A 13,515-nucleotide genomic window follows, 5' to 3' on the forward strand; every position below is an offset into this window, starting at 1 on the left:
ACCTAGTGTACAGTAAGTGTTTGTAATAATGAAGGTGACAAGATCCACATATAAGTGAACAAGCTTTTATCACGCCAGGAATGGGGCAAATATTCATTACAACCAGGACATACTGGCAACTGCTAGACTGGATGATCTTACACCACACTGTCTCCTTCTCCCTAGTCTCAACCGGAAAAGGAAGTAACACAAACAATGTTACTCGACAACAGAAGGACACGGTACCTCACAAAGCTAGTGTGTAAATTAAACAGAACATACACACAAACTCAGCTTTACTCCCTTGACTAGCTAGACCTTATACAGAGGATGCAAAGGAACAGGTGGAGGTTTGTTCCATTCTGAAAGGAAAAGAAAAGAGACACAATGTTTCGGCTGTGGAACCTTCCCCTATTCCTTTACCTCTCTACCTGTTCTTTTGCAGCCTAAGCATGCTGACACAGCTCCCTACTTGAACTTCTTATACAGCGGTTGTCAATCATTTGTCAAGTGTCACTCATCGTCAACTAACACATGAGTGACAGGCTACTCCTAATATAAAGTGTTTTCAAAAGCCCTTTTTTTGTTAAATGTCATGTCTGAGATGTGTTTCTCTAGTGAGGCAGCAGGACATGCTCAGGGCCTGAGGGCCTCGCATACTAGAGTGCCGTCCTAACAGGCTGAGGTGTTTAGCTTAGAAAACCATTGGCATCCCAAGTGTCAGTCCTGCCAGCAGCAGTCACCTGCCACCTTTGATAAAATCTTCATGCTCCAACGGCCCCAGGGAGATCACAGCTTAGGGGAAAAAGAGGAGCAAGGACTTACGTTTTGAAACTGTCTTCTAAGAAACACCTGTTTCTCAGCAGGCCGGCCCACAGCTGTACGCCAACAATTCCAAATATAAAGAAGACGAAAAAACAAAGCAAAAGGACATTGCCTAACATAGGCAGAGTATCTAAAAGCAGAGTCACCAGTATTCTCATACCTGCAAAGAGAAACAAAAGAAAAACACGCATTCAAGAACAGATCTTAAACGTAAGGCTGTAATATTCACAGAGATATTAAAATCACACATTTGTATCGAGAAGATAAATCTGTAACGTATGGAGATAAAATAAGAACAGATGTAATCTCTCTGTTTACTGCAGACGTGCCACAGGAGTTCAGCCTTCATTAAATCATGCCTGTGCCATTAGCATTATCGTTAGATATATGTTAAGCCTTGTGTTATCGTTAGATATATGTTAAGCCTTACCCATGTGGTAGCCTCGGGGTTCTGGAATTGTTTAATTGAGAGGAAGACAAACATGAGGTAAACTCTTCTGTGTTTTTTGGTTCCAAAAATATCACTTGGAAATCTAGAAAAAAACTGAACATCCACCTACATTTTTTAAGTCTGGCTACATTCAGTAAAGCTTGAAACAGCAAATACAACATGGTAAAAGTTTTGTGCCTAACAAAACAGATTGTATGAAAGCCTATCTAATCACAACTCTAACTGGCTGCAACTGAAAATCAAAAACACTGTGTCGTTAAACGGGATTGCTGTTAATTCAGGCTACAGGCAACTGGGTACTGATAACACCTTAACACCTACAAACTGAAACTCTTCGTTTTCTGTCTTAAAGCAAAGTTAGAATACAGCTATCGTCTCTAAGATCAATGCACAATGAACAGTCTCTCAACATCTTACAAAAGCTGGCATTGGTTTCAGCAAGCTGGGGTAGATCACGAGTTTCTGGCATGCAACACAAACTGCAGCTTAGTTTTAATTCTGCATTCATCTGTTGTGTGTGAGGTTTGCTGTTCACTCTCCTGCTCTGCAGAATTCTAAAATGAATATGGGTAGCACTAGGGTAAGCCTCCTTGATTTTAAAACTGACCCAGGGTTTGAAATTCTTACCTGCTGACAAATAATTTTAGGAGTCTTAGAAACAAATGTTACTCTCCTGTCCTCTAGATACATTATTAAGGTCAAGAAAATTCTAATTTTGTTTCAGGTAAAACATCTAGCAATAACTGACTTGTCCATAACAGAGATATACAGTATACATTATATATAAAACAATTCAATAAAAGTGTAACCCCACCATAATCCAAAGACAAAGGAGGAAATAAATCATATCCAATTTTAATGTGTTTCTTTCATAATGGTTTTTGTAGTATGTTTAGATTCTAGTAAAACCTAGATATGGATGCTTGCTTTAAAATAAATGGATTACATTTCTCTACCAAGGGTCTGTAGCAAAGCAATTTAACTCAATGAGATGATCAATTATGACTCATTGCATGAGAAATTCTTTACAGGAAAAACCATAATGAAATGTCAATTATATTCATGAGAAAACGTATGGTTTCATACAGCAAGAGTTCTGAATGAAAAGGCAGAAACAGAAAACAGTAGGCCATCAAATTCTGATCATAGCAAAACAGGAAGGAAATGTACTCTCTTTCTCTCTCTCTCTCCAAGTACTCTGTAAAGCTCCTGACACAAAACATTTATTGCAAGATAATGAAATGATTCAAACAGAGAAGCTATTTGAAAGATACTTCTTAATTGTTTTTGTAATAAAACAAACTGCTGGAAAAGACAAAGATTTAAAATACCACTGCTGTATGCTGGTCTCTCTATAAAAAAAACCCCAGAATAGATACAATATTAAGATGCAATGTGTTAATGACACAATGCTTGTTTTTGGATGATTCTTATTTTTTTACTGTAAACTATAGTAAAAGAATGAGGTGCTGATCGAAAAATGCAAGATTTTAACAAGGCGTTTAAGTGTTCACACTGAAAGTTAATTAGGTCATGTAGCCGGTGGGTTCTGTAAAAGTATACACTGTAACTAGGGGTGGGGGACTGTGGCTCAGTGGAATTAGGAGAGAGTGGAGTTCTGCTGTAGGGCTCATCTTTGATTCAAAGCTTATGAAAAGGGTGGGGGAGGGGAGCACTGATTTTGAAAGTAACTCTCCTGGTATATGAAAAGCCGTCCTTTCAGAGCACTTCAAAATACAAAGATAACCTGCTTTACAAAAAAAAGACTCCCCCTCCTGTATCACAAACCATAGAACGCATCAGCTGTGACACAGCAGGGAGAGAGTTATAGTGCGTGAGCCAGTGAGCAGCCTTGTATGTTCAATAAAGACCAAATCCCAGGACTGCCTGTGATCCCTGCTGTCCCTTCTGGAAATCAATTGAACAATCAACCGGATCCAGCAAAGTGCTGATTCGCTAAAAAGCTGTGGGCAGATTCCTGAGGGTTTTTTTTTAGGTGTAACCCTCATCCTCATAAGGGTAAATACAACCTAATTTCCACACGACATTACTCTTGAGTATAATCTTTAAATGCCTCTTGGGCTGACACTCATCTTGGCCCTTTTCATGCACTCATTATTGCTGCTAGGCTTTACAATCTAAACCACAAAAGGTCACACCTGAACCAGAACAATGAATTTTGAGCTTCTCTGTTACAACAGCTGGAAGGACCACCAACTGAGCGAGATCATCTGCGTACCTGAAGGTGTCACAGCACCTGAAATAAAGTGTGTGGAGCACCCAGAGAAATGTTGCCATTTGCTTTGCTTTGTACTGCGAGATGCAACGAATTTGTGCATTGGCTGCTCGTGGAGGAGAAGTTCAAGAAACAAGTTAAAAAAGTCCCAATTATTTTTGTATTCTTCAGGGGCTTAAAAAAACAGTTGTATGTCCCTGTGCTCTTTAGAGACCTTCTTTATAAAAACGGTAATCAGAGAGCCAGCTGAGTGTAAGGCTGAGGTACAGGGACTTAAGGAACCCCTAGCTTCTTCTCCAACTCTGTACCACATTTCTAAAGGGGACTGGATATCTCATATTTGTTCTATTTTAGTTTTCGGTAGCACAGGTTGATTAGTTATGTTTATGTAGCGTTTAACATTCCAGAGGCTTCCCAAAATAGGAGGGAATGCCAACAGCACTGAAGTTCACCAGCAACCTGAATGATCCATGACACCATCATGCTCCAGAACTCACCCTAGGTAGGATACAAAATAATTAAAGGAGCCCAAGTCCATGGGGTGAATATTTGGCCAGCCACCCAGTAAAGGTAACATGTACAAGTTCGAACCCTGGTTGTCTTTGGGGTCGGTTGCACTCTTTAGTAAGGCTGGATCCCAAAAGCAAGGCAGTGATATCCATCCATTTTCTGATTGCTTCTTCCAATTCGGGGTCTTAGGCCAAAGCAGTGATTTAGTGCCCCACAATTTCTATGTTATGCACTCCCCTCATTCCACAGGACTGCATCAACAAATCACATGAAAAGATATAGTAATAATTCTAAATAACCTGTAATCAAATTCCATCTTAAAACAAAAGGAAGCTTAAACGTTTTACATTGACAAGCCTAAGGCATAGGTAACTGAAGAGCTTTTAATCTTGTCGTTCACCAATACTTGAGATCCACTTGTCAAAACAAATAACAACAGAGGGTGATATCAGTACAAAGCAAATGCCACAGGGAGATTTAATGTTTTATTCTTCCTTACAATACAACACCCCTCAGTTAGACAGACTAATCAGAAACAGCTCCAACTTTAAGACTGTCACTGCCTGTTACATGTCAGAGTGTGCTGACAGGGTTAGCAGTTTGCTTTTGTAGATGTGAGTTTGATAGTTCTAACCTTGTCGGAAATCATACCCTCATTCCCCATGCTGATTAGTATTGATCAGTCCTCCACAGAATGTCACAGGAGCACTCTGTCAAAAGTCTTTATGTCTTTATGTCTATAAAGTAATAGCACATGCTAGAGACTATGCGAACATGCTTTAATCTATTTTATGTCCCATATTATATTGAGCAAAGAAAAGTTATGTGCAGTTGTCAGTTCATTGTGCTTTTAAGACATTTATGAGTTGAATTCAAGACCTTTCTGCATTTCCAGAAACAAAATCATCAGAGCATCTAAATAAAGAAGAAAACTACACCCAGCATACGTTCAAAAGCGTTTTGAAATTTGAAAAAGTGACTTTGTTACATCTAGATATTGTCACTGCCTTCAGATACTGTCTTTTCTCTTCTACAGTATGTGCTCTTCCTCAGCTGTGATTTCAATAAACTTATTTGCTGTGGAAACAGGATAAGGTTTCTTTGCCAAATGTATTTCTAAATTAAATAATCTGCAAGCTGTAATGGAGGTCTGGGGCCACACTGACCTCTATGCGGCATAAAAAATGATATCAGATCATCACCTGAAAGCAGGCAATATTTCACAGGTACAGTGTAATTAGGTCATTGTCAAGTGTTGGTCTGTCTGTTCCTATGTCTACCACCCTATTACCTGACAAAATACTAAAGCTTGAGGTATCTCTCTGGATTAAGTCATTTCAAGAGCTTCATGTGAAGTTGTTTTTAAAGCTCTTATGTTGTGAAATGCTGCGGATTGAAAAGTGAAACACAAACCATACACTGACCCCATTATGTCTCAGATCTTAAGCCCAAACCGGTAGAGTCAAGACAGATTAAGAAGTGCAGGTGTTTACATTTAGGGATACTACTTCAAGGCTCTTCATTTGTATGTGTTTAGTAAAATTAACATAATGGCCTAATTGGCATGATGTTAAAACAAGATTTAGGCTGATTTTTTAAATCATTTTCAGTATTTTATATTAATAAACATGTAAACAATCAAATAGCATAGTCCAAGGGTTAAAAGATAATTAGGAGTTAAAAAGTCAAGAACTGACTAAATGGCATAGTTGCTGAATAAAAAATAAAATAATTGACAATCCAAAAGGCAACTGCACTTTTTTCTTCAGGCACCTCATAAACATTCTGTAAGTCCTTCCATAGGGGATGTTCTGCTGAAAGGTGGAGGGAGCCCAGCTTTGGAATAAGTTTGCTTGATGGCCAATTATAGTTTCCTGGGTGTCTTTGTTCTCAGCAATGACTAGGGCAGCCAGCAGAAATGACAGATAACAAAGTAGCATGAGCTTAGTCAGACCATGGCTATGCGATACAGATGAGAGGTAAGCCCCTATCAGGAAGTGCTAAAATGGTTGGTCGGCAGGTAATTAACACATCAAAGCCATCTTGGCTCGTCGGGCCAGAGCCTATCCTGGTTTCTGAGGTGTGAGACAGTGAGCAGACAGCACATGACTTCCCCCAAGAGTGGAGATTACCCCAACAAGGCTTATACAGTTGGGTGCACTGGAGCCACTGAGGCTCAATTAAGGCACAGCAGTAGGGTCTGCAGTGGAGAGGGTATTCGAATCCACCAGCCATGGTTTGAATCCACTACACTACAGTGCCTCAAAATGGTTTGCATTTGCTGATTATGTTTACTATAATGTAAAATGCTTTTCAGCACTGTTCTAGATAAACAGAATGACACTTATGATTTCAATTTTCTTGTATTATATACATATGGACTATGTGACACCATTATTCCATATACTTCCCTCTTGTCATATAAGAGGCTGCTGAATGTTACAGATTTTCACAAGAGAATGGATGAAGACACAGTGTTTTCATTATTGGCATTGAGTAATTGTGGAGCAAGGTTCTTCTGCATGGAAGGTTCTCATACACGGGACGTTACGCAAAATCGGTCTCTGTTCATTCCAGCTAGCGCTCAGAGACGAAGTCTGAGGGCTTTGGGAGAGTGAAGACAGCTACTGGGCGAGGTACTGTAGCTGCTGCAGTTTTGGAAGAACAGGAACTTTGTGGAGATTATGAGGCCCTTTGCAAGGAGCAGGATTCAGCATGTCACGTGTTGCCTACTGTCAGACTGGCCGAGCGGGAGGCTGCAGAGGGATGTAAATGGGGAAGTTCTGGCCTGCCTCTGCCCTCTCCAATTATCACCATTATTCCAAAATCTTCTGCCACTACCAGGGAAACAGCAGAATGGATATGGGAGACTAAACTCTGGAGGACCTGACAATGAATCAGCAGAAAACCCCAGCTACCTTCCCTGACATGACGAGTGCCTTTAGTGTGAAACACAAATTATATCTCCTGTAGGTTTCCAGCGAATTCGGTGTTGCATTTTCTATTGCTTACTGTAAGACTTGGCTGTTATACTTTTTACTGCTATTGTTATTAGAATTCTAGAGACTGAATAAACAACTCCACAGGCCAAATCGCTCACTAGAGCTTGTTTTTGGCATTGTTTTTTCTCTGTGACTCAACAGTTTTTTTTTTAATTAAAACAACTGCTTGCATGAGATCTTGAGATGTTATATTTGAGAGACAAACACTGCAAAAGTACAGTATATTACTGCATACTATAAACTACTGTATTATGTTATTTGGATTCACATTGTGTGGAACTTTTAAGGTGCAGTTCTTTTTAGATTTCCACCTAGCATACATCTTCAGAATTCCAACAGATCTTTGGCTCATTGGAGGACATACAAAATTCCAGCATAGTGCTGTAAGTCAAGTCATTAGATGGTTTTAAAATCAAGGAAACCCTGTCATGTTCTTTAGTTACTAACACATATTAGATGAGAGATCTGAGGGTGTACTGTACCTCTGTAAGTCCTTAACATTTATATTATCATCAACATTTATAGCATTTACCATTTATAACATCAAGGCTTGATTCCTTACAGCTGTCTGCTCTGTGTGCTTTCTAACACTCTTCTCTGTAAGTTGCTATATGTCCAAAACTCTGCAGCTAGACTTCTAACTCACACCAGACCTTGACAGCTTATCAATAATACAGCAAGTCTCCACATTGGTTGTCTATAAAGTAACGTATTCAAAACAAGACCTTGTTACTGACATTTAAGGCTTAAAATAATCTGGCTCCATAATACATCTCTGAACTCCTCCATGTTTACAGTTGCTCCTGTAAGTTCAATTCAGTTGAGGCTGGTCCTGTGCTCAACTGCACCTCAGGGTAAATCTCGGTCTTTTGGTGAGTGTGCCTTTTCTGTAGCTGCTCCTTTGTTACAGAATATCCTTCCTCTGACTCTCTGGGAGATGAATTCTTTGACTGTCTTCAAATCTCAACTCAAACCCCACCTTTTTACTTGGGCTTACTGCATGTCTGATTGTCCTACATTCTATCTTGTGTATTCTTGTTGTTTTTTTTTTCCTTTACACGTTTAGTTGTACTTCATCACTATGTAAAACATCCTTGGGTTTTGGAAAGGCACTTGTGAACGATGCAGTCCACAAACACATTTTCACCTTCTCTTACTCAGGATGCTCGAGATGCAGAGGAGTGGAGAACAGGTTGTGAAGAGTTCACCAAGCCCTGGGTGCAATATTCCTGACTGACACCTTCAGGCTAGGCACTGCGGCTCGAATGAATTGATGCAGGGGCTACCATGTACACATGTCCAACACGGGGACAGCACAGCTGAATATTAATGTTCCTTCCAGCAGCAAATGGCAAGCAGCAGATGAAAAGCATGGCCCCCCCAAAAAAATAAAATCCCACAGCAGCTTAGAAGAGTAAATTCACTTCCGCCTGGCTTGTCACATCACATGATAGGAAAGGAGTAATGATCCAAATAAAAAAACTCTGAAACAAAGAAGTCGGCAGGCAGGAATAGGTGTCACCTTCATTACATGAGACCCCAAAACGTTTTTGGAAAAGTGAAATTGAACACACTCCATACAACATCATAGACAGCTCATAAAGAAGATAATGGACGATGATACATTACTCACATTACATTATTGTCACAGATCTTGGCAAGTGAATAATTCATACCCACGGATCCGTTTTCTCTAAAGAGCTTGCTGTATTGCATCAACCTACCAATGGTTTATGTGAATTGGAGCTGAAGGCATTACTTCATAAATCCAATAATGTCTTTGCATGTAAATTATAGAAGCGGGACTAAAACTGACGCTATGAAGGAAGACAAAACTTCAGTGCTGCCGCTGAACCAAATAAACTTCAAAAGAAGCCCCAGCAACATTTCAGCAAAGAGCTGCCTCTCTGGGAATGAGCACAGCAGCCATTCTGTGATGGCACACTCCACAGAGCAAGATGAAATGGTCTCTCCAGAACAGATTAAAGGTCAAGGACTTTTCTCTCTTCTAAACACAATGCCATAGTTCCTATTTAGATTTTGAATTCAGCTGTTCAGAAGTTTCACAGTGGGGACTTATGCTGGTTCCAAACAGCAGGTTAAAAAGAAAACTGTGCAAAGATTAATTTAAAAGAAACCCGCTGCTTCTTCATCATATCACCAGAGACCCAGCTATGCAAACTCTAAACGCATGGGTTCAGAAATCAGCCTTATAAGAGCACATTCCTTACACATCGGGCTGTTGCCAAGCTCTATCATGTAACCCTTTGGAATTTCTTTGGCTTGAAGTCTCTGGCTTGGTTTCATCAATATAACAGGCAGGAAGGATAAACCAACTATGGGACTCTTTTTTGCACTCTCTTTGAGCAACAACAACATGACTCAGGTTTTTAAAATGCACACTTCTTCGGGACATGCTAAAGTATTTTTAGATTGCACCATTTCGAACAATGGAAGGCCAAAAAGGTTTCACAATTCTGTTTCTGTGTAGATCTGTGCTGTGCATGAGAGAAAATATTATAATAATATATAATATAATATATTTAGCAAGTGTGTGTATATGTGTGTCAAGAGTGCATCCACTTTTTCTTGTTTCCTTTCCAAAAGCATATGTTTCCGAATAAAAGGCTTGAGCAGAAAAGGCACTTACTGGGAACTCTGTTAATGGCTCTGAGTGGCCTGAGCACACGCACAGTGCGGATGGCAGACAGGCTGACATTGTGGCCATCCAAAGAGTACTCCATCATCCTGCACAGAAACAGCAAGGAGGAACATCACTGTATCAGCACTTAGACTGTATATCAGGGACAGCTGCGGCACACTGACAGAAAAGGTTATATTGCTCAATTTCCTGGCAGTTCTTCAGGAAGGCTATTTTTTATGCATGTGACAAATGGTATATTGCTGTATATACTGTATGGTGATTTGTTGAGCATACTTCACCAACTCAGAAAAAAATAGATGCATTGTATACGTATCTGATAAATATTAATGGAATCCCATATTTCCATTCCTAAACATTTAATGTATTCTGGAAAGGCACGCGCATGTGGCAGTCGTCTCAGATCGGGTCTTTTATAAACACCTAGGTCCTGATTTTCTACCAGTGGAAAATTGATTAACTGATGAGCAAGGGTTCACTGAAATCCCCTGATAAGAAATTGGCAGGCAGAAGACAAAAACAGTCAAATACGTGGGCATAGTTTTAGAATATAAATTCTTTTTGGTCTAGAGCTTTGTAAAACTGCACAGACGTGGTGCTACTCTTTTGAACGCCTCTGAAAAATAAGGCCCAAAGTTATAATAAATGATAAGCCTTCATAATAAGCATCAGTAATTCAAAATGTAACACAATTTCCTATTGAGCCAATACTGCATGCAGATGGAGAAAGTGTTCGACATGTGCTTCCCTTATTACTGAACACAAAATTACCAGGAACAGCTGCTGCTTTTGATGTGAGACAGGTAAAATTAATCAGGAAGCAGAATTAGGAGAGAACAAGCAGGCAGCGAGAATTGTCTTGGACTTTAAAAGTGTAGTGCAGGCAAGAGCTCAGAACCCATGGGGATTCCTGAGCGGCAGAGTGAGGTGTTGACTTGACATTAGTGGTGACATTAAACACAGCCTTCCCAGCCTTCTTTTCCCTTGCTTTCAACACTGAGGGGGACCAGGACTCTGAGAACTCCTAGGCCAGTAGAACATTTTTCTCCCTCTCAGTCCAGTGGGGACTGCTGGTCTTTAAAGTGCTTTGCAACGCGACTACTAATTGTTTCCCTCTCTTTTTCTTTGAGTATTTTGATTTGATTCCTTTTTTCTCGATGCGTGTTCCTCTGCGTGCACTGTATACATCCAACAAGCAGAATGCATAATTACTGAGCGCTCAGCTGTGATGAAACGGATTCATGAATAACTGAGACGGATAACGACGTTTACTTAACATTTTCACAGACAACTTCAGCCCTGCTCAGCTCATTAGCAAGTACTGAGCTCTCTGCGTCACAACCTCTACATTTCCTCCAGAGGCGACAACACATTAGAAGAGACAGGCTCTCCGGCCAAATTCTCTTAAGGATAAGCTTATGTAATATTTGCAAACTATGCCACATGTAAATACCAGAGCACACATTGGCAGCACTTTCCAATATTCAGGACCATTATACTGCTGGGATTTTCCCCTGAAAAGCAGGAGAGACAGGCGTGCTGCGTTGTTATTCTTCTTATGGACCACTCACCCTGCCATGACGATGAAGAAATCGAGACGGTTCCACGTATCGCCCAGGTAACACTTCTGCCCAAATATCCCTAGAGCCAACATCTTGATGACCATCTCCACGGCGAAGAAGGCAAAAATAAAGTCATCAAACGCCTGCAAGGAAAAACAATGAGTGGACCATCAATAGTGTCTGACATTACGATTCCGTCCAAAACAGTTCATTTTTGAGGGTTCTGTGCCCAAACGTCAACAGATCGAGATTTTCAATGGTAAGTCTTGGTAGGGCTTCTGGAAATAGGGAGGAGGATGGTAAAATAACTTTGAATAAAATAATGAGGTAATCGCAATGCTAGAGAATCACTAGGAATAGGAAAACAAGACTTTATTGGAACACTATAAATTACAAATGAGCAAACTCCAGTCACTGTCACCCCTCACTGCTTAGGGAAGACTGTGCAAATGTTCATACGTGGCATGCCAAGTTGCACTACCTGAACAAATGAGCTACAAGTAACCAAGTGTGCAAGAGCAACAGAATTGCCTCTTCTTAAACAGTGTTTCTTGTACTGTTTTGTTGACACAAACTGGGAAGCTACAGGATGACCTTTTTATGAGGGATAGAATTTAAAGATCCTGTTATCAACAACCTCGGCTACCTCCCTTTAAGTACTAAATGCAGAGAAGGGTCTATATACACATGTCGACAACCACCAAGAACCAGATAAACAAAGTCCTCTTCCTGGACACAGGAGTGGAGCAGTTAGAATGTCCGGCCCACTCCTGCTACCCCACAGCTGCCTGCACTGCGATGCCATCCTGGCTCCAGCCCAAACCTCAAGACTTTCCCACAGTCAGAGTAACCAGCCCGAAACGAGAATACAGGGAGAAGGGACAGGTCACCAACCGATATATCTGCAGGGTGGAATCAGTCTTCCTTTTGCCTGGGAATCTGTTACCGTAAGATGTCACCAGAGCTAGACATGTGCCAGAGCTGCAGTGGAAGCTCCCTAAGTCGGTGAATATGTCACCCGAGGAATAGTTAAAGCCACTATTTAACGGAATGCGCGTACTGTACGTCTGAACAGAACAGTGGGTCTAGGACAGAGCTTGAAGTGGTCCAGTACTGTCCGGTACATAACGCCAACACTTGGGAATTTGGGATTTTTGCATTCTGACACTTCATGTTGAGTCCCAGAATTTTTTAATGATTCAAGGAACTTAATCAATTCCCTGCTACCTGTTTGCAAACTGTAATGCTAGATTCAAAACACATTTGCTTATAGTCCACCATACAGGACACTGCAATGTGGATGTAGTTTTCATCCTGTATGTTAATTTCTCGAGTAAAGATAATAAAAAAACAATTCCTGAGCTTTTTTTTTTTCTCCAGAATTCATATGGAGAACTCCAAGATGAAGTGAGGCAAATTTCTATCTTTGCACCAAAGACAGGGCTTTTTTTTCTTGTGTTATTCTTCCCAAAAACTAAACTAAATAAACAGGACTTTTTCCATCAGATATTTTCCTCTACGGGTTTATTTTTTTTAGCTGGTGTGGCTCAAACTGTTAGGCACAGTACACATAGAAAATGGTTTCAATAAGGATCACGTGCCTCAGCTATAAAGCAAAGACTCAAAAAACTATACTGTAGGTCTATACTTTTAAGGCTCTAAAGCTTTGCTAAAGATGTGACAAGAGAGGTATTTTCTTGTACAAAGCAACCTACAAAACGTGAGAACCTGCTGCCCCACTGCCCAGTAGAAGATATGGAGAGTACTTCTCCGTCTGCACTCACCTGCAGGATGGTACACCAGTCAGACTGACACTTGAGGTCCTCGCAGGGCTGGTACATCCCCAGGGTCACGCAGTTCAGGAGGATGACCAGCATGCTGACATGTTCGAACCAGGTGCAACAGGAGTCAAGGAAGGGGCTTCCATTAGACACAACAGTGGCAGTTAGCACAGGAAAGCACACAAGTAACAAACCGGCAATAAATTAAACTCTTGGACGGAAAAAAAAACAAGAGTTGTTGTTTTCCTAAGTCGGCTTGCTCCCTTATGAATTCCTGTTAATTGCAGTACGTGGTGGAAGGGGGGCATCTAGCCTGAATTTTCGACATCTTCGAGAAGGGAGATCAATTTAGCAATGAAAAACTGCATGCCAATGAGCTTGGAAACCTTTTTTGTTCCCAGTGCATTAAAGCTGTGGGTGCTAACGAACTTTTATTTGCTGAATTGCAAATGAATTTATCCTTTTTAAATAATAATCTTAATGATAATGTTCCTAAGAAGGGATAAT

The 13,515-nt window shown here is 40.5% G+C and overlaps 1 protein-coding gene across 1 annotated transcript in view; it reads right to left on the reverse strand.

Annotated features, from left to right (window-relative positions):
* The window catches only part of cacna1ha (calcium voltage-gated channel subunit alpha1 Ha), a 77,254-nt gene extending 64,150 nt beyond the window's left edge, over positions 1-13,104 (reverse strand). Inside the window, exons 1-4 of the mRNA XM_088936836.1 lie at positions 13,012-13,104; positions 11,237-11,370; positions 9,654-9,751; positions 805-964 (exon numbers count right to left, since the gene is read on the reverse strand). Of these exons, the coding sequence (XP_088792962.1) occupies positions 805-964; positions 9,654-9,751; positions 11,237-11,370; positions 13,012-13,104 (485 nt within the window). The remainder of the gene's footprint in view (positions 1-804; positions 965-9,653; positions 9,752-11,236; positions 11,371-13,011) is intronic.
* Positions 13,105-13,515: the final 411 nt, after the last annotated feature.

This window comes from Atractosteus spatula, chromosome 18 (assembly GCF_055471065.1).
Source record: "Atractosteus spatula isolate fAtrSpa1 chromosome 18, fAtrSpa1.hap1, whole genome shotgun sequence".
NCBI lineage: Eukaryota > Metazoa > Chordata > Actinopteri > Semionotiformes > Lepisosteidae > Atractosteus > Atractosteus spatula.